General features: G+C 44.1%; 1 protein-coding gene across 3 annotated transcripts in view; it reads right to left on the bottom strand.

Annotated features, from left to right (window-relative positions):
• LOC144818798 (phospholipid-transporting ATPase ABCA1-like) overlaps positions 1 to 27078 on the bottom strand; it is a 3252877-nt gene that overhangs the window by 1675638 nt on the left and 1550161 nt on the right. For all 3 annotated transcript variants that reach the window (XM_078676562.1, XM_078676560.1, XM_078676561.1), the window contains exon 19: positions 14947 to 15118. In XM_078676562.1, coding sequence (XP_078532688.1) covers positions 14947 to 15118 — 172 coding nt within the window. The remainder of the gene's footprint in view (positions 1 to 14946; positions 15119 to 27078) is intronic.

Below are 27078 nucleotides of genomic sequence, written 5' to 3' on the forward strand. Positions count from 1 at the left end.
ACTCCCTTGCCCTGACGAGAGTGGTGGTTTCTGCCTGGCTTGGGCACAAGCCCTAGCCAACCAGAAATCCCATTTCTAACAGGAGGTTTATATCCTTTTTTTAATATTAACCATAGTATATTTAGTGACCATAATCCTGTGACCCAATCACTTGTTGCCCCTTTGAATCAGCCCGTACCCCATAGGATAACTGGGGGAACAATTACGATAACTGACCAACGTAGGTAGTTATGTTGAGCACAGGTTGACGGTGCTGCTTTTAACAATTCAGTTTTTAGTATAGGCAAACAGAAGATTTTAAAATGTTTAGGCCCACAAGTGCAGGGGGAAGAAATAGTTCAGGAATGTATTGCTATTACACAATTAGTGGACGGTTTATCAACAGTACTGGCTAACTCCCCTAGCATGGATGCCCCAAGATGGTTTTGCAGGCAGTGCTCTCGGGCCCTTTGAGATCTTAAGATGGCCCTTAAACAGACACCAAGCAATAGGGTTTGGGTGGTACCCTCACTAGGAGAGGGGGGCATACCTTTGAATTGCATTAGAAAAGGTCTGGCAGGAACCCATCTGGTCCCCGGGCCTTGTTCCGCGAAAGTTCCTCAATTCCTAGTCTCACCTCATCCAAAGTAAAGGTATTGGGATCAGATCTCTGATCAGGGATTAGTTCCTGTAATTGCTCCTCTCTGTGGGAGTTATTATACACACCCTCAAAGTGAGCCTTCCATTGCTCTGGTAAAGGATTATAGATTCGCCCTGGTTTATTCAAATCTTTAAAACATGGGTTGTTAACGACCATCCAAAAATGGGTAATGTCCTTTAGTTCAGATGCCTCTGTTATGTCCTCCCAGGCTTTCTTTTGCAGTTGGCGCTTCTGCCCCTTGACGGCTTGTGTTATAAATGGGATCTCTGGTTGGCTGAGGCATGCGCCAAAGCCAGGCAGAGACCACCACTCTAGATAGGGCAAGGGAGTTACACTCCAAAGATAACCCCTGCTCACCACCTTGGTAGCTTGGCACAAGCAGTCAGGCGTATCCTGGAGGCCATGTGTAAAGCATTTGCGCATGCACACAACAGCAACAACATCCCAGGCACACTACAAAAGGAACTCAGCACAAGGTTATTTCAAAAATAGCCTCTGTATTCTCAAAACACATTAGAACAGTAAACACATAATGTACACTGTGCCAACTGGCACAGGGGAATATTTACAAGGGATTATGGACACCTGACAGGGCCACATGGGCCACTGGCAGAACCATCACAGAGCGAACTTGGTAAAAGTAACTAGATCATAAAATGTAAAAATAAAATAGGTCACAAAACGTACAACCAGTAAACACTGGTAATCACTGTACTTTGCAACAGTCTGTGACATAAACTACATTATGCACAGGATTCCACAAGTCTAAATACATTAGATCCTAACCACCTAAGTGTAACTTACACTAGGGGCGTAAATCACACAGGGAAGTATAATCTCCCTAACACAAACCAAAAACAGGCAAACCAACCTCATAATCATAAACCATACTTTAGAGGTATCAAAGAGGGTGCGTAGAACATACTATACACAATACATTTCCTAGCACCAAAATCATATTAGCACATAAATCACATTAGGGTATGGAGCCCAATAAAGGTAACAACCCCCCTGGCCAACTGGCCATCTCAAATAGGGGGCTCAAATGCCCTATGTCCAAAAAGTCAGGGCTGCTGCCTAAGCAGCGAAGGTCAAGGGTGTGCCACTGTGCAAAACCTAAACGTTGCAGCTGCCCACGACTTGCTGGGCAGCTGAGAACAATAGCATGGAGGCATAAACAATGCAGCTGGCACTAAGTGCTGCGCAGCTGTGGAAGGCCTGGCACCTCTATGCCACTTCTGTCCCTCTCAGGGACTCTTTTCAGAATTGTGCCTAAACGGTGCAGCTGCCCACTACTTGCTGAGCAGCTGGAAAAGTTACACATGCGGCCTGGGCGCTCAAAGGCTCTCAGAAACAAATGCGCCACATGTTTGGAGCCCTTTAGGCTCTGAAAATCAACTATGCGGGGTGTTGGAACCATCTGGCTCTGGGAATCACTCTGCCCCCATGGAGCCCTCAGGCTCTAGGAATAGGAGGGCCAAAAGCATGGAACAAACGAGGCCCCAAGCCCCTCAGCTGGACTTTAAATAAATCAGGGCCAAGCTAGAGCCACCTAGGCCATTTAAACAAATAAACGGGCCCCCAAACATGGGAGCCACAGGGCTCAGGACAACAATTATGCCCCCAAGATGCTGTGTAGCGCACTGGCGCTGGCAAACAGAACATGCCCGCTGGTGGGGCCTTTCGGGGCCATTGAAGCCAATGTGCCCCATGTTGGAGCGGCCCACTGGGCAGACGGGCCGCTCTGTCTCGTTGCGCTCCCTGGCAAAACATCCGTCGCCTCCCTCCCCAAAGCCCTACTCACTGGCTCTGTCGGGGGAGGCTCTCTCTCTTCGTAGAAGCAGTGGGGGCAGGCACCAGCAGTGTGCCTCACATCCCCTCCGCAAGCAATAGGCGGCGGTACTCATGGGGCTCTCTCTCCTCACAAGAGCCCCGCCTTCACAAGGCGCCTGGCTTCACCTGATCCCCCATCTCGGCACCGGGACTTGGGATCTGGAATCCTCAAGGCTCCGGGCTCACTCATCTTCCGGGCAGCTCCTTCGGTGGTGGCGTGCGCGGGACTTCCTCTCGAAACCAGAAATCCCGCCCGCCGTCAGGCACTACGGTGCCTGACTTCCTGGTTTGCCGCGAGCTGCGGCGGCAATCTCTATTCCCCGCAATACCAAGGGGTAAGCACCCTCGTAACCACAAATAACGTTGTCATGCGGGGTGGACACCCGCCAGGGCTTCAATAAGCGGGGTGGGCGCCAGCAGGAATTAGAATAAAAATGCGGGTAAAGTCGCGGTGTGGGCACCCGCAAAAGCCCACCAGGAGGGGGGAGTTTCAAAAAGCAGAATAAAGCGCTCAGTCTGCAAATATGGCGCAGGAAGGGTATAGCAAGCCTTGGTAACCTCCAGAAGGAGGCAATAGGTCCTCAGAAGTCCTGGGCAGCAAAGAGGGAGCACTCACCTCCTTTGGCAAAGGGAAAGTCGTCTAGGCATCCAGGGGCCGGGCAGGGCCCAGGGAGGTAAGACTTCCCCTGGGCCCCAGCAGTAGCACGCCCCTGGTAGTTTCAAGTTGAAAACAAGAACATTTTACATGGGGTCACAACCCCTTTTTATACACACGTTTCCTTTGTTTCCAAAGGTGCAGGCAAGGGGAGAACCAGATGCAACTGGTTCTGGAGCATTTTGTTTTGCTCAACTCCCCTCTCTAATCAAAGGACAGGCTAGGGACATCAGACGCACCACAGGGGGTGGAGCCAGCATTGTGGAGGGAAGGCCCAGCCCTATTCAGGTGCAAAACCTCCCTCCCATCTACATGCAGATCTCCCCATTCACCACTGGGCAGACCCATCCTGACTCCTGGAGCCAAGCACATCAGCCAGCTCCTGTTAATCACAAGCCAGACAGTCAATTCACATTCACTGCACACAGAAATGCCAACTTCTAAAAGTGGCACTTCTACACTAGTCACATTAAATCTGCACACACCGTAGCGCAGCATTTAACCTCACACATACCAAACTCGAACCTGCATTCCCAACACATCAGGAACTACCATGGACACACATATCCCCCATGCAGTCCTATGGGGGGGCAGGCCAATCTCACCACACGCACTCAGGAGTGCACACACTTTACACTGGGCCACAGTGCTAAAGTGCGCATTGACCAGAAATCAACTAACATCATATCATATTAAAAGGCAAAAAGTTCAGGGGTGAACCTGCCAAAAGGGCCAAGTCCAACAGCTTGCTTGTATCTTTTACTGCACTAAACGCAGCAATAGCATCCACAATGCCAGCATTGTGGTCCACTGCCACCATTGTACTGATTTTTACGAAGGGAGATAGGGATAAGCCCACATTGTTATTGCCCTACATCCCTTATTGATGTGACAGTGAAGGTACTGGGTAGGGTGCAATCGAGTAGGTCGTCTGAATTGGCATAGGCCAACCAAATAATATCGGATCTACAATATGGGTTCCGAGACAATAAATCTATGACAGATCAATGCCTCAACCTTTACCTTATAATTGCAAAATACACAAAGCTAAATTGGGGGCTTTGTAGCTACCTTTTATGGACCTTACTGCTGCCTTTGATCGAGTGAAACACTGTAAAATCCGCAAACTCCTTGGGAAGCTTGAGGTGGATCCGGCAATAACTAATACTCTTATGGCCCTATATTTTAACACTACTGCAGTGTTCAGATACACACAGGAGGGGAAAACCAAAGACCATTTTAACTGCTTTAGTGGGGTCAGACAAGGTTGTACATCAGTGCAACAAAGCAAGCAAAGATGGCTGGGTTACAATTGCGCTGGGCCACAGTGATATCAATATTATTGCATACAGTACAGAAAGCTCCAAGGATAAGGTTTAGGCCATCTGTCTACAACCAACTGGCATGATCAACTCATAATAACAAAATACAACATATATCCTGAGCTAACAACAGAATAAAATTGTAAAAGGATCAAATAACAAGTCAAAGTTTTCTTCTTTTCTTCTTTCATTTCATGTGGTAAGCGTCCTTAAAATTGTACATCAGTGCAGTTTTTGGTTACACTATATATTAATGGTCTCAACTCTGCACTGACAGCCTTACAGGCTGATACCCCGAGGATAGGCACAAGACCGGTCTCTGTTTTGTTGTACGTGGATGACGCTGTACTTCTTAAATGTACTCCGAAGGTTCTGCAGCTTTTTTGGATGGGTTTGTGACTTTTATGGACACGATGGATCTGTCACCAAATTTAACGAAATTCCATATAATGGAATTTGGAAATCAGAGCAAGAAGCCCTTTACATACATAGTAGGCACACACAGTTTAGGGAAACTACCGAACTTCTCGTATCTGGGTATTTTATTAGATGAGAAATTGAGTTTTAAACACTCGTTAGAGGAGAAGTGTCTAGAAATGGCAAGGTCCACTAGAGCAATTGTAAACTATGCTCACAGATTAGGCAACTGTCACCTGGGATAATTTTAAAGTTATATAACTCCTTTAGTATTTCTAAAGTTTTATATAGTAGTGAGGAATGAGGATATAAGGTTGTCAACACTTTACAAATTGCAGAAAATAAACATTTTAGGTGAATGCTGAAAGTCCCTCAGACTACCCCGCGTACTCGGTTCACAAGGAATTGGGGTCTAAGTATATCTCGGATATGGTGGCTGTTAATCCCCTCATGTGTTGGGTGAAGTTTTGTTACAACAAGGAGGTAGGTTTTAACAGGCTGGTAATCCAGGACTGTCTCTCCCTCGATTATCCGTTAAAAGTCCTGTGGTTAATATATGTAAAGGAACTTTCACTGCACTAGGACATGAAGATCTGTGTGTTAATCATAATAAGGTGGGACCTCAGGAAAAAGCGATTAACAAAGATTTGTTTTTTAAATATGTCACAGCACATCATGAAGATAGGGAGATCAGGAAATCCACGGGCAGAGAATACATTTTAGTGAAGTCAGTGCAGGGCATGGAACCCTATTTAATTACACGTTTTAGACAGAACCTATTTCATCACTTATTGGCCTTACACACTGACTTCACGGTCTATGCAGAAAATAGAGGACCCTGTGGCTGCGACAATAGGTCTTCACATGACACTTTACATATTGACCTCCTCTGCCCATACTACTCACATCCTAGACGAGAAGGGGCTTTTAAAAAAGTTTAGATTTAGGCAGGCATGTGTTGTCTTATTGTTTTTACAACTTTCATCCAATGTTTTTACACTTTTTTGTGTTTCTAACTTTTTAAGAACCACTAGAGGTGACTGATGGTGACAAGAGTATTTTTAGGGTGAGGTTTTTTATGTTAAAGTAATGCTAAATATTGATTACACATTTAATTGAAGATAGGGCTGTTGGTAGTACTATGAACGTATGAGACCATTGGGGATACTAATATGCCATGGATCTTGTGCTGTTTTTCCTGGCCCACTTTGCTGTTTCATGGAAAATGTTTATTTGATGTCTGTGTACTTTAAATTGTCTCTTTTATGGGCATGTTTGTATATGCCGAATACAGATTATTATTATTATTAGAGTGTGTGTGTGATTGGCTGTATGGGTGTGTATGTGGGTATGTGAATGGGTGCCTCTGTGAATGGGTGTATGAGTAGTTCTCTGAGTGGGTGTGTCAGTGGTTGTGTGAGTTGTTTTCTAGGTTTCTGAGTGGGTGTCTGTGAGTGGTTGCATGGGTGTTTGAGTTATCTTCTGAGTCTATGAGTGGGTGTAGGGATGTTTGTGAGTGGGTGTGTAAGTGAGTGTGTAAGTGGAATTTTGAGTGGGTGTATGAGCGCATTTGAGACTGACTGTTTGGGTCTGTGAGTGCTGCCAATACCTTTCACCTAACAAGGAACATTTATTTTAATGAGGCGGGACTCAAAATGCTTATAACTCTGCTGTTCCTTCACTCCGTATCCTGTTTCCTTCACGCCAGTGATCAAGAGCTCCAGAGACCTCGAAACGCGTTTGGCTAAAGAAAGGGAGTGGCAGCCTGCTCACCTAACTGCTGCCTGCGCCGCCAAGTGCGGTAACCCTGATGTATGTGGCATCCTTATGAGGGCAACCTTTTGTTTGGAAGGAATACGTGCGGCTGTGTCCAGCCACGAGGATCCCCTGATGCTGGTTGGCGGATCCCTGTCACTTGCATCTACAAGTGCTGTGAGGACATCGGGGGCCTGAGCAGTATGATCATATTGGCAAAGGGAAACAGTGCTGCCAATACCTTTCTCCTAACAAGGAACATTTATTTTAATTAGGCGCAGGAGCGGAACCCACTGGGGAGGATGAACTGCGAGTCCAGGGGCAGCACTTTGAACTATCATGACCAGCATGCCTGTGGCCCATTGGGGTGGGACTCAAAATGCTAATGAATCAGCTGTTCCCTCACTCTGTATCCTGTTTCCTTCCGCCAGTGATCAAGAACTCCAGAGAGCTCGAAACGCTATTGGCTAACGGAAGGAAGTGACAGCCTGTTCACCTAACTGCTGCCTGCGGGCCGAATGCGGTAACCCTGATGTATGTGGCACCCTTATGAGGGCAACCTGTTGTTTGGAGAGAATACGTGCGGCTGTGTATATATATTACCTACTGGCGGTTGCCAACTAGCCCACCAGGTACCTCCAGTAAGCGCCACAGGTCTGCGTCGCAGAGAGGTGGCCTATGCCATGCCCCTTTTTACACCTCTCTGAAACACAGCACTGTGGCACTTACTGGAGGTACCTGGTGGGCTAGTTGGACCGCAGGGACCATCAGGATTCAAGAGGACTTAATTCCCCAACTTACAACGTGCAAGTGGGCGCATTTGCAAATATGTTGAAAAGGGGGGCATGGCCTTTGTCTACCTCTCACCAATCCAACTGCGTGGGGCTTACTGGAGATAAAAGGTAGGCTAGTTGGCCCCTAAAGGACTCTCAGCAGTAAAGGGGACTTCAATCCCCATCCAAGAGCGTGCGAGGGAGCACGTTTGTGGAGTGGTGGGCAAAGTGGGCGTGGCTTGGTACGAGTACTTACCAATGCTGCTGTGTGGGACTGACTGGAAGTAATAGTTTAGGAAGTTGGCCCCCCTGGATGTCCTTGGGGGCCAACTACCGCTCTTGTTACCTAAAGTAAGTCCCACAGAGTGGGATTGCTAAGACGTCTTCAGAGGCCATGGCCTGCTTTCTTTACCACTCAGAAAACGTGCCTTGTGGCAGACTACAGGATGGGGATGAAGTCCAATTTAGTCCTGAGGGAGTTTGGGGTAGAAGAATCCCTCATGGTACCTCCTGTAAGTTCTACGCAGTGGAATTCCTGAGTGTTGGTTGGACGCCCAGCACCCTTTCTCCACCACTCTGCAAACGTGACTACTAGTTAAAGCAGCATATTTCTGCACCTCTGACTTAGAGGTAGGTTATTCCCCCTGCCCTATTATGTATTAGGGCCTTACAGCGAAGGTCATGCCAATCACAGAAGTACCCCAACGCATAGAGTTCCCTAGTGTATGTAGGGGTTTTCACTGTATTCTAAGTGTCTTTTAGCATAGCACTGGCTCTCGGCCTGGTTAGTCAGAGTCAGTTACCACCAGTACCCATCTGAAAAAGTTGTGGGCACAGGATGATTTTGCAACAAGGCCGCATTCTGCTCCTCTGTTGGCTCTTTTCTGCACATGTCTTGCTTCTTTCTGCACTTTTCTTCGTCTTTGTGGACTTCTATTGCTTCTTTCTGCATTTATTTTGCTTCTTTTTGTGAGTTGTTTCTTCTTTCATCACATGTCCTACCTCTGTAGGCATAGTTAGAAACTAGCATTTAAAAAACCTTTGAAATTCACTTTAAAAACCATAGGTTTCAGGCACGTTATAGTTAGAAATTAGCATTTAAAAAACCTTTGGAATTCACTGAAAAACCATAGATTTCAGGGAGGTTATAGTTAGAAATTAGCATTTAAAAAACCTTAGAAATTTACTGAAAAAAACATAGGTTTCAGGGGTGTTATAGTTAGCTGGACATTTCATTCGTACAAAACCATAGAAATTCCTCCGTTATAGTTAGTTCTGCTAACTATAACTCGCGCGCCCGCAATGCACTGCTGATGATGTCGCATATTGTCGGCAAACTTGATGAGGTCGCTTTTTTAATGTCCTGGCCCCTCGAGTCCCTGCATAACGTTCCAACCCGCAGGGCGCCGTATCGCTGGGTCATAGGTCGGCGAGATTGCACCGACACTCCCGTGAAGTCACGATCTGCACTTGAGCAGTGTCCCTCGCATGCCGGCGCTCAGTTGGTGGGGTGCCTGATAGCCCATACCTGGGCACGCTCCATTGCTCCGCTTGCGCAGAAACCAGAAACCAGGCAGCCGCTTAGCAGTACGGGGCTCCTTTGCGTGTCTTCTGGTTGACACGAAATATCAGCATCCGCCCTCCAGCAGTGTGAAAGGAAAGAGCCACAAGCAGGGAATTTCAGGTGAGGCTGTTTAATGGCAACTGGACAGCGTAGGTATAATGCATTTCGGATTGCTCCTTCTTCAGACACCTCTTGCTGCCGCACCTCATGTCCGTGTTGCTCAAATTGAATGTCCGCACCTTTTAAAGCGGTATGCTCCCAAACGCCACCCCAACCATGTGATCATCCGCCATGTTGCAGGTAATATGGAACTCCAACACCCAGAATGCTGTATGTCTGGAATGGCGTGATGTGGGAAACTGCAGTTCTTTCTGATAGTTTGTTGTCGTTGAGGAGCTCGGCAAACTTGATGAGGTCACTTTTTTAATGTCCTGGCCCCTCGAGTCCCTGCATAATGTTCCAACCCGCAGGGCGCCGTATCGCTGGGTCATAGGTCGGCGAGATTGCACTGACACTCCCGTGAAGTCACGGTCTGCACTTGAGCAGTGTCCCTCGCATGCCGGCGCTCAGTTGGTGGGCTGCCTGATAGCCCATACCTAGGCACGCTCCATTGCTCCGCTTGCGCAGAAACCAGAAAGCAGGCAGACGCTTAGCAGAACGGGGCTCCTTTGCATGTCTTCTGGTTGACACGAAATATCAGCATCCACCCTCCAGCAGTGTGAAAGGAAAGAGCCACAAGCAGGGAATTTCAGGTGAGGCTGTTTAATGGCAACTGGACAGCCTAGGTATAATGCATTTCGGATTGCTCCTTCTTCAGACACCTCTTGCTGCCGCACCTCATGTCCGTGTTGCCCAAATTGAATGTCCGTACCTTTTAAAGCGGTATGCTCCCAAACGCCACCCCAACCATGTGATCATCCGCGATGTTGCAGGTAATATGGAACTCCAACACCCAGAATGCTTTATGTCTGGAATGGCGTTATGTGGGAAATTTCAGTTATTTCTGATAGTTTGTTGGCATTGAGGAGCTCGGCAAACTTGATGAGGTTGCTTTTTTAATGTCCTGGCCCCTCGAGTCCCTGCATAACGTTCCAACCCGCAGGGCGCCGAATCGCTGGGTCATAGGTCAGCGAGATTGCACCGACACTCCCGTGAAGTCACGGTCTACACTTGAGCAGTGTCCCTCGCATGCCGGCGCTCAGTTGGTGGGCTGCCTGATAGCCCTTACCTGGGCACGCTCCATTGCTCCGCTTGCGCAGAAACCAGAAAGCAGGCAGCCGCTTAGCAGAACGGGGTTCCTTAGCGTGTCTTCTGGTTGACACGAAATATCAGCATCCACCCACCAGCAGTGTGAAAGGAAAGAGCCACAAGCAGGGAATTTCAGGTGAGGCTGTTTAATAGCAACTGGACAGCGTAGGTATAATGCATTTCTTATTGCTCCTTCTTCAGACACCTCTTGCTGCCGCGCCTCATGTCTGTGTTGCCCAAATTGAATGTCCGCACCTTTAAAAGCGGTATGCTCCAAAACGCCACACCAACCATGTGATCATCCGCCATGTTGCAGGTAATATGGAACTCCAACACCCAGAATGCTGTATGTCTGGAATAGCGTGATGTGGGAAACTGCAGTTATTTCTGATAGTTTGTTGCCGTTGAGGAGCTCGGCAAACTTGATGAGGTTGCTTTTTTAATGTCCTGGCCCCTCGAGTCCCTGCATACCGTTCCAACCCGCAGGGCGCCGTATCGCTGGGTCATAGGTCGGCGAGATTGCACCGACACTCCCGTGAAGTCACAGTCTGCACTTGAGCAGTGTCCCCTTATATATATAAATCTACTTTTGGGTAATAGGAATAGTGCTCAGTTACTGGTCTCCACCAGTACGGTAATTGTAAAACATAAATAGTATCATTGAAAAGTTACAAATCAACAAACAATAGTGATTATTGTATTGTTTCCTTCTTTCCAATTTGTGGCAGCTAACAATCTTTTACATCCCTCTCAGTCTGGTTTTCGTCCGGGGTTCTCCACAGAAACCACCCTTCTTGGAGTGACTGAGAATCTCCGTCTGCTACTGGATCGAGGGGAAACGGCTGCACTGATATTACTCGATCTCAGTGCAGCCTTCGATACTGTCTCGCACAGTATACTCTTAAAAAACCTTGCTTCCTTTGGTATTGGCGGAAAAGCCCTTGGTCGGCTTACGTCGTTTCTTACGAACCGGACTTTTCAAGTTTTTTCTCATATGTCCACATCCAACACGTATGTATCGCCTCATGGTGTGCCCCAGGGTTCTATTCTTAGCCCTCTCCTTTTTAATCTTTACGTTGTTCCTTTGGCCCACATTGCACATCGTTCTGGTTTAAATTTATTTACTTATGCTGATGATTCACAAATTGTGTTTTCTTTATCCCAAGATGACTCTTGCACTTCCTGTTCTTCCCTGCAAATTGGTCTCAGTGAGATATCCTGTTGGATGAACCTCAACTTTCTTAAATTGAACAGTGGAAAGACTGAGGTTCTAGTCTTTGGAAATAAACCTGATCTTTGGAGCCCGAGACATTGGCCGCCGGCCATGGGCCTATTGCCAACTCCTTCCGAACAAGTACGCAATCTCGGGGTCATTATTGACAAGAGTTTGTCTATGAAGGATCAGGCAAACAAAGTGGCAGCCACCTGTTTTACCATCCTACGGTGGCTGAGAAAAATGTTCTGGATACTACCTACTGACACCCAGAGATCTGTGCTGACGGCCTTGGTGACCTCCAGATTGGACTACGGTAACGTACTCTATCTGGGGTCTACCAAGGCGGTCATACGCCGCCTCCAATTAGTCCAAAATGCTGCTGCACGGCTTCTCTGTGGTTGCCGAAAAAAGGACCATATCACCAAGCGCTTGAGGGAACTCCACTGGCTCAATCTCGACAGCCGGGTAAAATTCAAGGCATTATGCATTATGCACAAGATCAAGATAGGAGCGGCCCCTTCTTATCTTCAGTCCCTTGTCACACCCTATATTCCTGCCCGTTCACTTCGTTCCTCCTCTCAACACTTGTTCTGCATCCCCAAGTTCAGACTTTCAAGAATGGGCGGCAGATCTTTAGCAACTTTGGGACCTAAACTTTGGAATTCCCTTCCCTTGGTAGTGCGAATGGAGTCTTGCCACTTTCGCTTCCGCAAAGCCGTGAAGACCTGGCTCTTTGTCCAATAATCCTCTAGGACCACACGTTTGCTTTTGTCTTTCAGCGCCGGGAAACCCTTACGGGTAGCTGTCGCGCTATATAAACCTAATAAATAAATAAATAAATAAATAAATATATTCCTTTAGTACTTTGATGATTCAGTTATAGAGCAATACAGCCAACATGTGTTTTGTGCTCAGTAGCACTTATTCAGGGCTCTCAGATTGCTTATTGTGCTCCAATAAGATGAATCCTGGCATTTGGATTAATATTCAATCTGCTGTGTTCTGCGTAAGTATTACTCAAGTGTCAATGTGGTGTTAATTCCACACTTTTCAAATATATTCTAAGCGTATTTCTCAAATGCATCCTTTGCACAAACCATGTTTGGATACTAAAGTGTAACCTGTGTTAAATTATTAAATATTATTTCCGAAAGTCCTGACGGTATGGTAATTGATGAATCCCCCTGATACGGGATACGCTGCTTGCTCATAGTTCACCTGTCTTCACGTCTAGTTGCACTCACAAATACGACGCTAAGTCGCAGGAGCATAACTAGAAGCTACACCAGGTTTCCCTCTGATGAACTAAGGAGGAGAACTTTCCAACTCATGCTTTTTGCCCACTTGTCTTTTTCTCTTCACATCCACATTTTCACACTGTAAAATTGTGTTTTCTCTTCCATAGATTGTGACGCCAAGGTTAGCCTGCCTGTGACCACTTCTGGGGCTCAAGGGGTGGTGCTTTAAGTATGTGCACATAGTTTATAGGTGAGAATTTGAGGTGAATCACAAGATATAGGGAACGCTCATCACAAAAAAATGTAGAGGCACTGTCCTTGTCTACAGAATATAGACAATGATAACACAGGACAAACATTATACTTATAAACCTCATCTAACAGCTACCAATAGATTGTAAGAGTAATACCCATTTTGTGTTCGCATGCTTAACAACTACATTGATTGGTATGAATGTCACCAAGCACAGAGCGAAAAGTGCATGGCAATAACAATTCCAACATGAGAATCACAACGTTCAGTGCATTGCGTGCTATGCACTGCATGGAATAACATCAAAATGTGAGAAAAAAATGTATTATCTCCATTATTATCTCCTGTTTTTACAGAACTGACATGCCAGGGAATTACTGGTCCCTAAAATCAATTGGTATCCACAATCCGGTATTAGTATGTTGCATGAGTGATTGGAAGGTTTGTTTATATCCTTGTAAACCCACAGCAAAAAGCCAGAGAAATTTAATAACATCTAACATTCTGGGACCCAGAAAGTCCTGATGAAAGTTGGATGACCTGATTGGTGAATAAAACTAGATGAAACATGTTGACCTGGGGACGTTGATGCCACTAAGCTATCCATACACATCCTGCCCTAGTTTATAATATGCTGAAGGAGCTCTATCAGAAAATTGAAGCATTATGGGTATCATCCGGAGGCCTTTTTATCTTCCTTTTTCTGGTTATAGTTTGAACTAACTGAGGGATTGAGCCCACTGGGTATCTACTATTATACCGGCTGTGGGCTCGATGATGAAGCGTGCCACATAGAAATTTGTTGCTGAGAGTGTACAAAAACAGGAGTTATTTCTCTAACTACAGGATAATTTGTGATTACAGGAGATGACCTGTCGTTTTAATTTGGTCTAAAGCTAAATAACCATTCCTTCCTGCACAGTATAAACCAACCTAAATCACACTGATTCCAATCAACTGCGTTACCCTTCATAAACCTCCAGCAGACTGAAATCATCTCACTCAGCCACAACATCTACATGTACACAAGATCCTCATTCCATCTGGCGTTTTCACAGCCTATTGGCTGCTGTATGCTAGTGACAATCTGTTTATTGAACTACTATTTTTGAATTCCATTGCTAAAGCTATACAATTTCATGTTATATTGTGATTCATTATTCTGGACAGTCATTTTTTATTCCATTATTTGTTTGACATCTGGTGCTTCTTTCTCCTTGCAGTCATCACTTTAGAAGGGAAGAGTTGTATCTGGCATGCTACAGAAATGTTACTCTGATGGCAAGACCCAGGGACTACCCTTCCCAGGGAACTTTTACTGTATTGTGGCCCTTTCCCAGTTTTCAAAAATAGTATATATTTCCAGCACATCTCTGTGAAGAGGTAAAGCTGAGATTAGATGTAAAATGTCCTAGTTTCATGACAGAAATAAGGCTTCTTAACCATATCTTGTTCTGTTGTCTGCTTTCTCCAGTGTCTTGTTAGTAGTCCTGACAAGTGTTTTTTAATATCACTCGTTACCTGTATTTAGCTTGGTTTTCAACTTCCCAAAATATTTAGCAATTACTATTTCAGGGCTTAAGACTACTTCATTCCATTTAGATAACAGAGCAATTCATTTTATAAACCTTTCTCTCAAAAGTGGAAGTACTGAGCAATCAAAGTATAATCCATGGAGTGGCGAAGAGGCTGGAAGTCAAATACAGTATGACATAGCAATCAACTCAAGGCTCAATAGCCAACTGAATTAGATATTTTATGAATATTTGATTTACAGGAGAAGGGTATGGTATAAAACCACAAAAATGTGCTCTATGCTTTTAGTCCAGCCGCCCCCTCCACCCAACAAATGGCTTCTGGTGTCTCTGCACTTGCAAGGAGATAATAGAAAAATGGCCACCCTTAGTAAGGATAACTGAAGAAAAAAGTATCATTTATGTCGTAAAATCAATTTAAGAATTGGCAAACATTCAGTATGACATTTTAATTGATAATTATGTTACTTATTTCAAAACAATGGTAAATGTCTTACATAGTAGTAGTTTTCCCCGCTCCATTATGTCCAAGGAATGATGTTATCTGCCCTTCATAGAAGTTTAGACTGAGCCCATCCACTGCCAATTTTTTACCAGTCTTGTAAATCTTCACTAAGTTCTTAATAGACACTCCTTGGGCCAAGTGAGCTGGTTCAGCTTCAAAAATATCTTTATTAAATAACAAAAACATTTATTCACGTTAGTTTAAAGGATCCATATTCTTAATTGTATATATCAAACATATATTTTTGATTTTGACCAATTATTGCATGCCAAATGCTTTCATATATAGTATAAAACCACAGACAGAGCCCGAGACTCTGTGAATTATGGAGAAAACTGTGCATGTGCCAGAAGTCTGCACTTGACCCACCAGAGAAACATAGTTTGTGTAGGTAACAGTGCTATTGGGGATGGTTAGCATTAAACAGCAGCATTTATCTTTCTAGTAGAATGCTGAACAGCAGAGCTCCAAAACCAATGACATGCCATGCATCACACTTATTATGTTTAACAGCATGGAGTATCATACACAGCAAAAGAACACTTTAGGAAAATGGATTCTGACTCATCCAACCTTCATGAGTTTTGGGCTGTTGGACTACCTGTTTTTTTTACCTTTACTGTGAGTGAATCATACTACCATAGTCTCTCTCACTGACTATAAACTCCATTAACATGAATTGGATGTACCAGCAGCCAGTGTTTACATTCCAAACAAGCTGCACAACTGGATCAAGCGGCTCTAGGTTGGCTGCAGATGAACATGTGTGCATTGCCATCGACACATGTATGAGTACTGAGTGAGTGCGGCTACCATTAAGCTTAGTGCAGCATCTGCACACAGGTAACCATATGCTGAAGGGACCCTTCATAGATTGGTGCAGACCTAGTATAAGCCTAAAACTGTGAGTGGCCATTCATAGTGTAAGTCGGAGGTGCTAAACTGCAAAGGGTGTGTGCTAACTGCATTGTACCTTATGCACGAAAGTACAGTTTTACCATAGTTAGGCCTAGAGAATCAGGTGACACACCAATCGTATGGAAAACATGCATCCCAAGTGCAGATTTAATATCACTTTTGTCATAGCTGCACTCTTTCTACCACTTCAAGAATTATCATATTTCTGGGACTCAGCTCCTAAATAGATTGTTGGCTGTTGTCCTTCCTACTCGCCTGGCTCCCCACACAATAGACCAGTGATTTGGCCTGTTTCTAGGACAGGAAAGGGTGGATACGGAATCTGTATGCAGTAATTTGTTTTTACATTACACCAGGCCTAGGAAGACTCCTCCCAAGGAGAAGAAAGGGGAGATGGCCAGGCCTCTGAAGCCAATTGCAGGTGAGGCTCCCTTATGAATTTGTAAAGGAAAGGCACCAGCCAGCTCTGGTAGTTGCTAGCATGGTTTAAGACTTCCAGTGAGGTCTTTTAACAGACCACTTCAAGTCACCATCTTGGAATGCCTACAAATGCTGTGAAGGAAGGATGGGACTGTGTGACATGATGATTCATCATCATAAAATTGGGTGAATGAGCCTACCTTCAGGAAATGTCACTGCAACTTAATAAGGAGACATTGAATAAGCGAGAGAGAGAGAAAAAGAAAGAGAGAGACAGAGATTGGATTGAGCAGGAACATGAAAAATATCAGAGACCTCTTTGGGGTACTGGAGGATCCCAAACTTTGACTGGATGGAACTCTGTAAATGTATCTCTCCGGGGCCAGTAGTCCCAGGGGCCTCATATGCTCTAATGGAATGTAGAATGATGGACTTGCTGGGGACCAAAGAGGAGATGGATCCCCACTCCTATTACAGGCAACCCCAGGCAGAGAAGATCAAGCACTGGACAATGAAGAGGGGGCAAAGAAGAAAAACAGGTCCTAGAATCTATAGGGACTATTAGTAGCTAGGAGGTCAAAGATTGACTCTCCCAGTGGCTAGAGGCAAACTCCATGACCAAAACTAGCTCAACTTCACCTAAATCATCCAAACTGAGCCAAAGAAAATAGGGAAAGAACTGTGGTCCTGAATGCGAGTGGGACACAAATAGTGTCCTCTCAACATCCCTGGGGACCTTCATACCTTGAGGATGAACACCAAAGAATGACAAAAAGAATAAGGATTGTCGAGTTCCCAGGGACTGAAGGAAGAATATGGAGTTCCACTGCACTCCTTAAGAGTCCACTCCCTTGGAGCCCAGGCCCTTAGTGATCACTACAGTATGCCTTACCTGCTACCCGTAACCATGTCTACGGCAAGAAGGAAATACAGTGCGCTTTTGTCCTTTCCCACTGCACTGGTGCCATTTAGCAGCCTAGCCCCAATGCAGGCACCCCTGCACCATGGTGCAACGGTGCCTGTGGTGTAGGCAGGATTGTTTCTGTGCAGGAAGGGGCACTTTCCTACACATAAACAAACCATAGAGGTAGTTCCCTCTGCAGCACACATAAAAAGAGGAAAAACGAGGAGAAATAAAAATATTTCTCCTTGTTAAGCCTCACCTAGCAAGATGTAAATTTTTACCGCATTCCCAGGTTTACCAGGTTTGGCCAAGCCAGCAATGCAACAAAAAACCTTGGGATTTGCATATTAACACCAGCCGCAATGCTTTGGGGAATGCCTCCCTTGCGCATAGTAATGCAGCACAGCAATTTGTGCTGCACTGCATTACTTCATACTTATGAAGCCAATCAAAGACAAGTAAAGTGTCTTTGCATGGCATAATAATATAACTTGGAGCCTTGACTTGTGCATGTACCACGTTGCGCGGTGCAAGCATGATGCAAGGCCCTCCTAAGTATGCCTCTGAAACTCATGTGGAGGGTTATGCTAACTTATCATAAACTATAAAAGTATTGAATTGGTTCATGGGTGCCACTTCAGATCCTAAGACTTTTAAGCAACTTAATGTTAAGATTGTGCTGTAAAACGCACTACGGACTCACAACATTTACATTTTCTCTTGGGGGGAAATCCTTTCAGTCTTCTCTTGCAAGAAGTCAGGATTTGTCACTTAGGTGACTCACTTAACTCACCTGTCAAGTGCAATACACTACTTTTGCCTATCACCAATCAGGGTTTGCCGCAAACACCCACATGCCAGTTCAGAAGGGGTATTGTTTACCACGCTAATTGCATATGTACGAAAGTCATGCTCATAGCAATTCATACGTTAATAAATTGTTGAAAGTACGCTGTAGCAATGCACAGACAAATCATTGTTGGACCCTGTGGTATCCTCCACTACGGGGGAATCCTGTTCATGCCACCCACCCTCTCTCCTGGTGTTCTGTTGGTTTACGCCACTGTGACAGTGATTAGAATGTCACAGTGGCCAACGTTCGAAGTTGAGCTCCCTGCGCAGAGTATAGACGAGAGTGATGTTCGCAATGACAGCTGTGGCTGGGGTCGTCCTGTGTACTTCTTTCAATAAACAACTTTGTTCCATCTGTGGTGAGTCTTTGTCCCTGCTGATGAAATAACCACTTTTCTACAGACCCAAAGCTGTTTGTGTATCTAAATGCAACTTATGCGTGAAAATAATTGCATTTGAGAGAGCAAAATCTCTTTTTCTAATCCCATGAATCAGGAATAATGGGATTTTGCCTGAGGCAATGTAAATTACAGGTGCAAAAATATATCTTTATTCTAATTGTTCATACAATAATGCATTTAGGAGCAATCAAGGGGTGACTTAACCAGTGAAAATAGGTGAAAACACGCACACTTTAAAGTGTGTGTGTATTTGCCAAACCTTTGTGGGTAGTTTGCCACTCTGCAAAATTATCAACAATGGCCATTTTGAGGGGATGAGTAAATGTGTTTTTGTGTGGGCATGAGGAACGAACACCAATTTATCAAGTGCACTGTGGTGTCACATTTCTGCACAGAGACCAATACACCTTCTACATTTCCATATGTAGAAATATTTATCCCCATAAACATTAATGGTGTTTACACCAACACTACAGGATATTTTTAAAGAATTAAAACAAAAATCATAAATGTAGCTCAAACAATGGCTTAGGCATACGTAAGTAAATTTACCCAGTTGGCTTTGATTAAACTGTCAAATTAATAATGTGTCTCGTCTTCCCCAATGCCATAATGTCTGGTAAATTAGAATACCACAATGTGCATTTTGACCTGTAACATTCCCCATACGGAGATAATACCTGCTGATTACCAGTTGCAATAAGTGACTGATCTGGTAAAGCACTATTACTTGTAAACAACAGTTACCAATTGTCTAGTTGTATAGTATTATAGGATTTCCTTGAAATATATTTAATAGATTGGACTGTGCCTCTAAAGACGTGAACAATTAGGATCTGCCTGCTAATTGCATGTTTCACAAAGGTAAGTTACATTCTTGAGTATTCACAGACTCTGAGTGTAAACTTACTACAAATGTGAAGGTTATGCTTCCACTCTCTGTGTAAAGTCATTATCTTACCCTTGTGTGGATGAGAGACAATCCTCCCATAAACCCTCCCTAACCCCTCCTACTTCTTCTTTATTCAATCCCTTAGAATAATAAATCTGACACTTTTCCCACCCTTCCCCTAGCCCCTTCCTCTTTTATTCCTAACAGCTCTACTTACAGGAGCAATGACTTCAAAGTCGGGAGAAAAATGTAGTACAAAGTACAGCCAGTGAATCAGGCCCCATATGTGTAGAAATGTTTTTTTTCAAGAAATACTTTCCAAGTTTATTCTGATTGGAGTATCACTGCAGATTGAATGGAATAGAACTGTTAAAATAGAACAGTGTTTTTTTTTGCTCTTGAATCTTCAGCAGCACTGGCTCAATGCAGAGCTTATCACCTGTTTTAGGCATTTGCAATGTCCTGTCACATGGCCCATAGGGACATTGTAGTTTTTCACTAAGTTAGCATGAGCACGTTGCAGCTTGTCAGCTGCTTTGCGCACGTTACATCACACCTTTATTTTTGCAATCATTTCAATGACTGCTTTTTCATGAGAACTCATTGTTGTGTTTATTCTCTGCTCGCTCCTCAGATTTTAACTCAACATTATATGCAAGGTCGAACAACAATGCCCCTTGTTATTTTGTTCTGGCCAGACCTTAACCCTTAGACAAAACATACAAATGCAGCTGTTGTTTGGACAGCGTACTTGGGTTTTTAGTGGGGTACAAAAATAGGTGACACACACTTGGAGAGGGACCTTTCCTGGGAGAAGAGCGGGGCAGCACCTATGATGTAGATCTGCAATCTATAGGCTAAGGTATGGGGTCTGCTGACAAAGCCCAGAGATCTTCTATTAGATAATAATAATTCTTAGCAAGGGGAGGGAGGTTAGGCACTATAGACTTTTCTCCATTGTCTTTTTATGATGACCTCTACTTTCATGATCAATGGACTAGCTGCTATGCTGACTGTTTTTGTATTATGCATTTTACTGCATCTTGTGGCACTCATACTGCATGTTAGGGCACGTTAGTTAAAATAAATACTTTCAACTATTGTGTGGCTCTGTCAGTTCTTATTGTGGACAAGTACAAGAGAGTAAGCAAAAGGGAGCGTCTTGTTACCGCGATTTCGGAGAGATCTGGGAGTGTTGTTTTCTGGGGTGTCTTTTCTTGTTTCTCTGTGAGTGAGTAGGAGAGCAAGTGAGACACTATAGCTAGTTGGTCCTGGGTTCGTGGGTACTAAGGTGGTAGGAAGACCCAGTCCCTATACACCAAGGTCCCATACTCCTGTGCATAGTTCTGCATTTGTGCAGAATCCCTGCAACATGGCGCCACCAACGTTTGGTCTGGTACATATTCACGAGGCCCCTGAGTAGTGCTTGTGCTTGTCCACGATACCCTCTCACCGGTTTATGGAGACGTCCATGATATGAGGGATTAGTCTCCTATATTTGTGTTTTATGGGTGTTTCAAGCTTGAAATTTAAAAGGTTTTGGTTCTCTTTCTGACCCGGTTTTGCGCTAATGTTCCACTGGTTTATCCTTTCCTGCTTTTATTATGGCAATCGCTATTCCGGGGCCTAACTGCGCAGCGGTTATGGCATTCTTGACTCAACGTGGAGTCCCAAATGGTGGGGCGTCCTTTATCTTTGTTGTTGAGGCGGACGCGGCTCACTGCTTAGAGGTTTTTACTCTTGAGTTACATTTCCGGCAGTGAATGGGAATGATCATTTGTTTCATGAATATACAACAGCCGCAGCACCCTTATGCATTACTTGAAGGTCCGTTTACAGCCTGGGAGCATACCCTCTGGTTTAATGGTGGCCTTCCTCACCCTGTATCTGTGGTCTGTTTAGGCCCCTTATCAGTCGATGGGGGCACTTGGCCTTTGTTGGCGGGTTTTACACCGCATCCATATTATCTAAATGCTACATACGCAGAGCTATGCCATCTACATACAACCCTGATTCATATACACAAAGGTGTGATCCAGTTTATGTTGCATGCGATTCAAGTGGCTCTGGTTGGAGCTGCGCCTCCTCCGCCTGGACACGCCAATGACCTTGTCATAAGCCATGTCATTGTTAATTTAATGATCGGCAAATGTCCTCAGAATAGAGATGATTTACCATATTGGCTTGCAGAAAAATGTGAGCAGCTCGAGGCTGTTTTACTACATACTTCTTCCGTTGATAAACAAAGGATCCTTATAATTAGTTTACTGAGTTGCACTATTCCCATTTTAGCTGATTGCACCACCTGGGGTACGGTGTTGCGTATACACTGTGCTTTGGCACCCCCTCCATGAGCGTTCTACTGCGCATTCTAAAGAAGGTACAGGAGGAACACAGAGCTGGTCCAGCCCTGGAATTGGGGATGAAATTAGTGGGAATGTTCCCTATTGTCACCAATATTATTCTGGCCAACATTGAAGGTGAGGTAGTTTGTTTTCAAGTGCACCAATGCCTATCGGCTGTGGCGGAAGTAGACCCGCAGCGGCAGTTGCCAATTATTATTGTGGAGGTGTAAAACTCCTTGGGACAAAATAGTTTGTGAGTAAGACTTTTTACTTAGATACCGAAAAAGATTCCTCCTGAAAAAGAGGGGCACACAGTCTTTCCTAAAAAGGCTTAGTATAAAAATCAGTGCAGCAGCAATAGAAGTCTGGTTCTCGTGCAGGTTGGCCTCCACTTTCTGCTTCTGAGCGTAAATATAATTTGCGTGACCACTCTAAAAGTAAGACACCTGAGAGGTTCCAGGTTCCTGATCCTTGCTCTCCTTGTTTCTTTCAGGAATCATCGGATCAACAGTTCAGCGGGGGAGAATGACATGATCGAAGAGAAGGTGAGTCTGTGCAAGCTAGACAGTACCCGCAGCGCCAGCATGATGTAAAAGTCAAGCAGGGGGAACCACTTCAATATCATGCCCCAATTCAGAAGAAAAAAGTTACCACTTTGACTGCAAATTATGCCTCAGATGGTGAGAAACCTGCTCCTTGACAAGAATTGGGCAGTAACCCTACTGGATAGCGCAGTGGAGGTTACCATAGTGAGACACTCCACCAGTGTCTGGAGGCGAAAGTAACTGACACTTTTATTACAGTAGAAACAGCTGATACTCGAGTTGCTCCTCCAGATAGACTTTATGAAGAACCCTCCAACTTGAAGGTGATATTAAATGAACGATTAAAGCAGTATTTTGGGAAAACCTCACTTCTTCTTATGACATTTTATTGGTGGAGGTTAATTGGCCTCGCTCTTTTTTCCTAGCTTTCTCTAGAGGGGAAGATGTTATTCTAGCAAGTTTTTTACAATATGTCCCTGATGATGAAGAAATGGCTTATGCCTCCAAGTGGGCTTTATCCTTAGCCCCGTCATTATATTGCAATCAGGCTGGTTGGGATCATACAGAAATTCTTCAGTCTCTGCAGTCTGATCTTCTTGCGACCAACTTCTTGTTAACACGTAACAATTCTACAAATTTGGTCATAAGGATTGTACCAGGCATATTGGGTTTAACTTACTTGACATTCAATGAGGGGGACACTGTCCCCATTGATTATAAATCACATTTGTATACTCCTGCCGAGATGCATTTCTCTTCTACAAAAAATGTTTTGACAGCCTTCCAGATGGCAATTCTTAAAGAACGCTCTCTGACTCATGGTAAACGCATTTCCATGGTTTAGCCGGTACCTGCTGTAGAAACAGTTACGAAGGCTAGTGTCCCGAATTCTAAAGCCCTGCATCCACGTTGGAGACATTGGGCTAGTTCTTTGACGTCGGCTGATGTCAAGTTTATCTTTTATCCTTCTTTACAGACGCAGGAGTTTTTACAGTATGAACATGTTGATCCTTCCCCTTTATCATTACTCTCACTTGATCAGTGCATTCGCATTATTTACACTGATGTATCTGCGCAGCTGACCATTGGTTCTAAACATGCTTATTCTGCTGCCTGTATGATTGTCACAGGACAGATTGTTGATGGAGATTTTATATCATCCTTGGTGCACATGCAGTCTCTTGGTGGTTGCACAGCTCAATTGGCAGAGCTACGTGCTTTGGTTTTGGCTCTTGAATTTGCTGAGCCTGATGTTCCTACTCTTGTGGTGTGTGATTTGTTTTACTATGTACAATCCTTCAATGACAATTTGTTCTTTTGGACACAAAATGATTTTCATGATTCTAAAGGTAGTTCAATTAAGCATAAAAACGCTTTGGGTTAAAGTGGCAGCTCTTAAGGAGTACTTGCCACTCACACATGTTTTTCATATTTCGGGCCATCACCGTGTGGGAGCACACTCAGTTGGTAATTTACTGGCCGATGAGGCAGCCAAATCTTTAGTAGCCACCTGTTCCAAAGCAGCGGTCACTAGGTCTATGACTAAAATGAATGATGATATTCAATCAGATATTGCAGCGACGAAAGAGGAAACAGAGTTTCCCCATGGGTTTCCATCCCGTTATTCATAGCACTAGTCTCCTGATCAAGTCCCATTTGCAACTACTCCATCCATTGGGGATCGGGTGATGCCCAACGAGGACCGCAGACTTTCTTTGATCATTGTTGCTCATGAAGACATGGCTTCTGCCCATGCCGGAGTAACTGCAACAATTTCACTTTGACAGCAATGTTTCTTGTGGAGTGGTTCATTTCAACAGGCACATAAATATGTTCTTTCTTGTGACACTTCTCAACAAATTAAGCCTTCTACTGTTGCACGTCCACCCCACACTCAACTTTACATCTCTAATCAGCCATTTGGCTGCGTTTAACTTGATCACTGCGGTCCTTTGACATCGGACACTGCTAATTTTGGTTGCAGTGGATTTGTGCACTAGATCCTTTGGGTGTGGCCACAACCCAGTACTGACGCTCGGTCTGTCATTAAAGATTTGCGTGTCTTTGTTGGGACATTGGCCTGATGCACCATCCATTGTGACCAAGGTCCTGCATTTGCCTCTAAGGCTTACCGGGATGCAATGAAGTCTGTGGTGCAATTTTCATCTCCATATCGGCCTGAGGGTAATTCTGTTGTGGAATGGATAAATTGTGACTTAAATTAATCTTTGACAGCAAGAGTCTTAGGTACGGGCAGGGGTTGGCTGACTCATCTGTATGGAGTCCAACGTGCATTAAATAATCCTCTGGGTGGGCGGACCCCATACAAAATGCTCTTTGGCATTAAAATGTTTGTTCACTAGTAGCACACCTATTACATCATCGGTGTGTCACCCTAGGCACGAGAAGATAATTTGTCAAAAAGCAGATAGGAGCGATGGTGATTCTCAACACAGCATTCTATGAAAATACAGGTAAAGAACATTTAGAGGATTCGAACTTATATATGGAAATCCAAGCGAACCCAACGGAAGAAATTAGAAAGATTCTACAAGGCATTCTCAGGAAAGCAGTGGATAATGGTACAATTAGTGAGAAATCCAGAAAGTTCCTCACGCAAGATAGCCCAAAGAGCCCAACTATGTACATGGTACCAAAAGTACACAAAGACTTGTATAAACCACCCTGCCGCCCAATCGTCTCCACAAAAATGAGCATTCACGTACCTGTGGGAAAGTATATTGATAAATACTTACAGCCTTTGGTTTACAAGAGCCTATCATACATAAAAGACACGAAAGATTTTTTGATAAAACTGCAACATGTGGAAATGGAAGACGACAGCGAAATGGCGACGGTCGACGTAAAATCGTTGTATACTTCGATACCACACAAGGAAGGCCTAGAAGCCATAGAGAGTGCTTTATTGCAAAGTACATATCCCCAAGATTTGCAAGTTTTTTTGATGGAACTTATGCAGTTTACATTATTCAATAGCTACTTTTGTAACAAAGAGAAATGGTTTATTCAACTAAATGGGACCTCGATGGGACATTGCGCCGCTCCGGCGTATGCCAATTTGTTTATGACAGCATTCGAAGAACAACATGTCTACCATAATGAAGAATGGGCAACACACCTCCTCATGTACGTGAGGTTCATAGATGATATTTTTCTGATATGGAAAGGCACAGAAGAGTCACTAAAACAACAGTTGGAGATTCTGGACACTAAAAACGACAGGATTGGATTCACATGGAACATGAGTAAGGATGTCATACAATTTCTGGATGTAGAGATCACAAAAACAGGTAAAACATTTAACACCAACATATACCGTAAACCCACTGACAGAAATAACCTTTTACAATATAAAAGTCACCATCCCCAATCATTAAAGACTCATCTACCCTATTCTCAATTTCTTAGGGTCAAAAGGTTGGTATCTGAAGAAGAAACTTGTCAACAACAGTTAGACACAATGGCCAAAAGGTTTGAATCTCGAGGATATCCGGAAAACATTATCAAAGAATCAAGGGAAAGAACACAAAGAAAAACGAGGACTGAGCTACTAACAGCGAAACCAAAAATTAAGGAACAAAGAATTACGTGTGCAAGTAAATATTCCAACGCAAGCGCGGATTTCAAAAGAATCATCCGCAAAAACTGGCAGATGGTCAAATTGGAGCCAGACTTCAAAGGAATATTCCATAAGGAACCACTGTTCGCATTCACCAGAGGGAAAAATATGGGTGAATTATTGAAAACTCCCAAACACACGACAAACAAACAGACATTCAAAGGAACAGTACCGTGTTTAAACTGTGGTAATTGCCATAACATAATGAGGGGTGCAAGCATTACTCACCCGATGAAAGGATATAAAATTCCCTTAAACCTCAATGCAACATGCGATTCAACTAACATCGTATACTTGTTGAAATGCCCATGTGGATATGGATATGTAGGCCACACAGAAAGGAAACTTAAGACCTGTTTGAACGAACATAAAAGCAACATAAGAACAGGGCTATTGAAATCAACAGTGGCAGCGCATTTTATGGATAAACAGCACAACGTAAGCCAATTGAGGGCTTGCGTATTGGAAATAGTTCCTAAAAAAGAAGGACCCTTGAACAAAAAATCCCTCCTACAGAGGGAAAACCATTGGATTTATTACTTGTGTAGCCTTAAGCCGAATGGGCTAAATGAAAGAATGGAATTTACATGCTATTTGTAACATCTAGAGCCAATTTTGTATTGTGAGTTTACTAGGAACTGAAATCGTAATTCATTAAGACCAATAATTGATGTAGGCATATATAATGATTGTTAGAATAATATTTGACAGTTTATTTAGTTCAGAACCCACTAGATTGATGCGCCGCTAGCGAATGTACAGAGCCTGAGGAGTACGTGACAAGTGATGGCGCTCAGCGCGTTAATAAAGTTCGTCTTACGCAGGTTAAAAAAAAGTCGAGACACCTTTAATGTACGCATGCGCGAGACTCGCGTTTGAACAAACACCGTTGAAGCAAGCGGAGCGGAGGGGCTTCGCGTAGCAGACTTCAGTCTCTATGAGCTGGGATTAAGGTGAGATGCGGATACCGGGTGCAGGCATTTAACAACGGCCAGCCGAGCGTAAAAATCGAACGCACACTCTAAAAATAGAAAGCCCGTGCGGGCAGCAGTTAACACCGTAACGGTTAGTAAAACGAACATGTGATGATTTAGCAGCATCATAGACTAACCGACAGCTAGAACTTGAAGGCTAACAAACATAGCGGTTGTCACACTGGATGCACATTTCACAAATCAAGAGATTGTATATAGAAATGTCGAAGAGA

The sequence above is a fragment of the Lissotriton helveticus genome, chromosome 2_1 (genome assembly GCF_964261635.1).
Source record: "Lissotriton helveticus chromosome 2_1, aLisHel1.1, whole genome shotgun sequence".
NCBI lineage: Eukaryota > Metazoa > Chordata > Amphibia > Caudata > Salamandridae > Lissotriton > Lissotriton helveticus.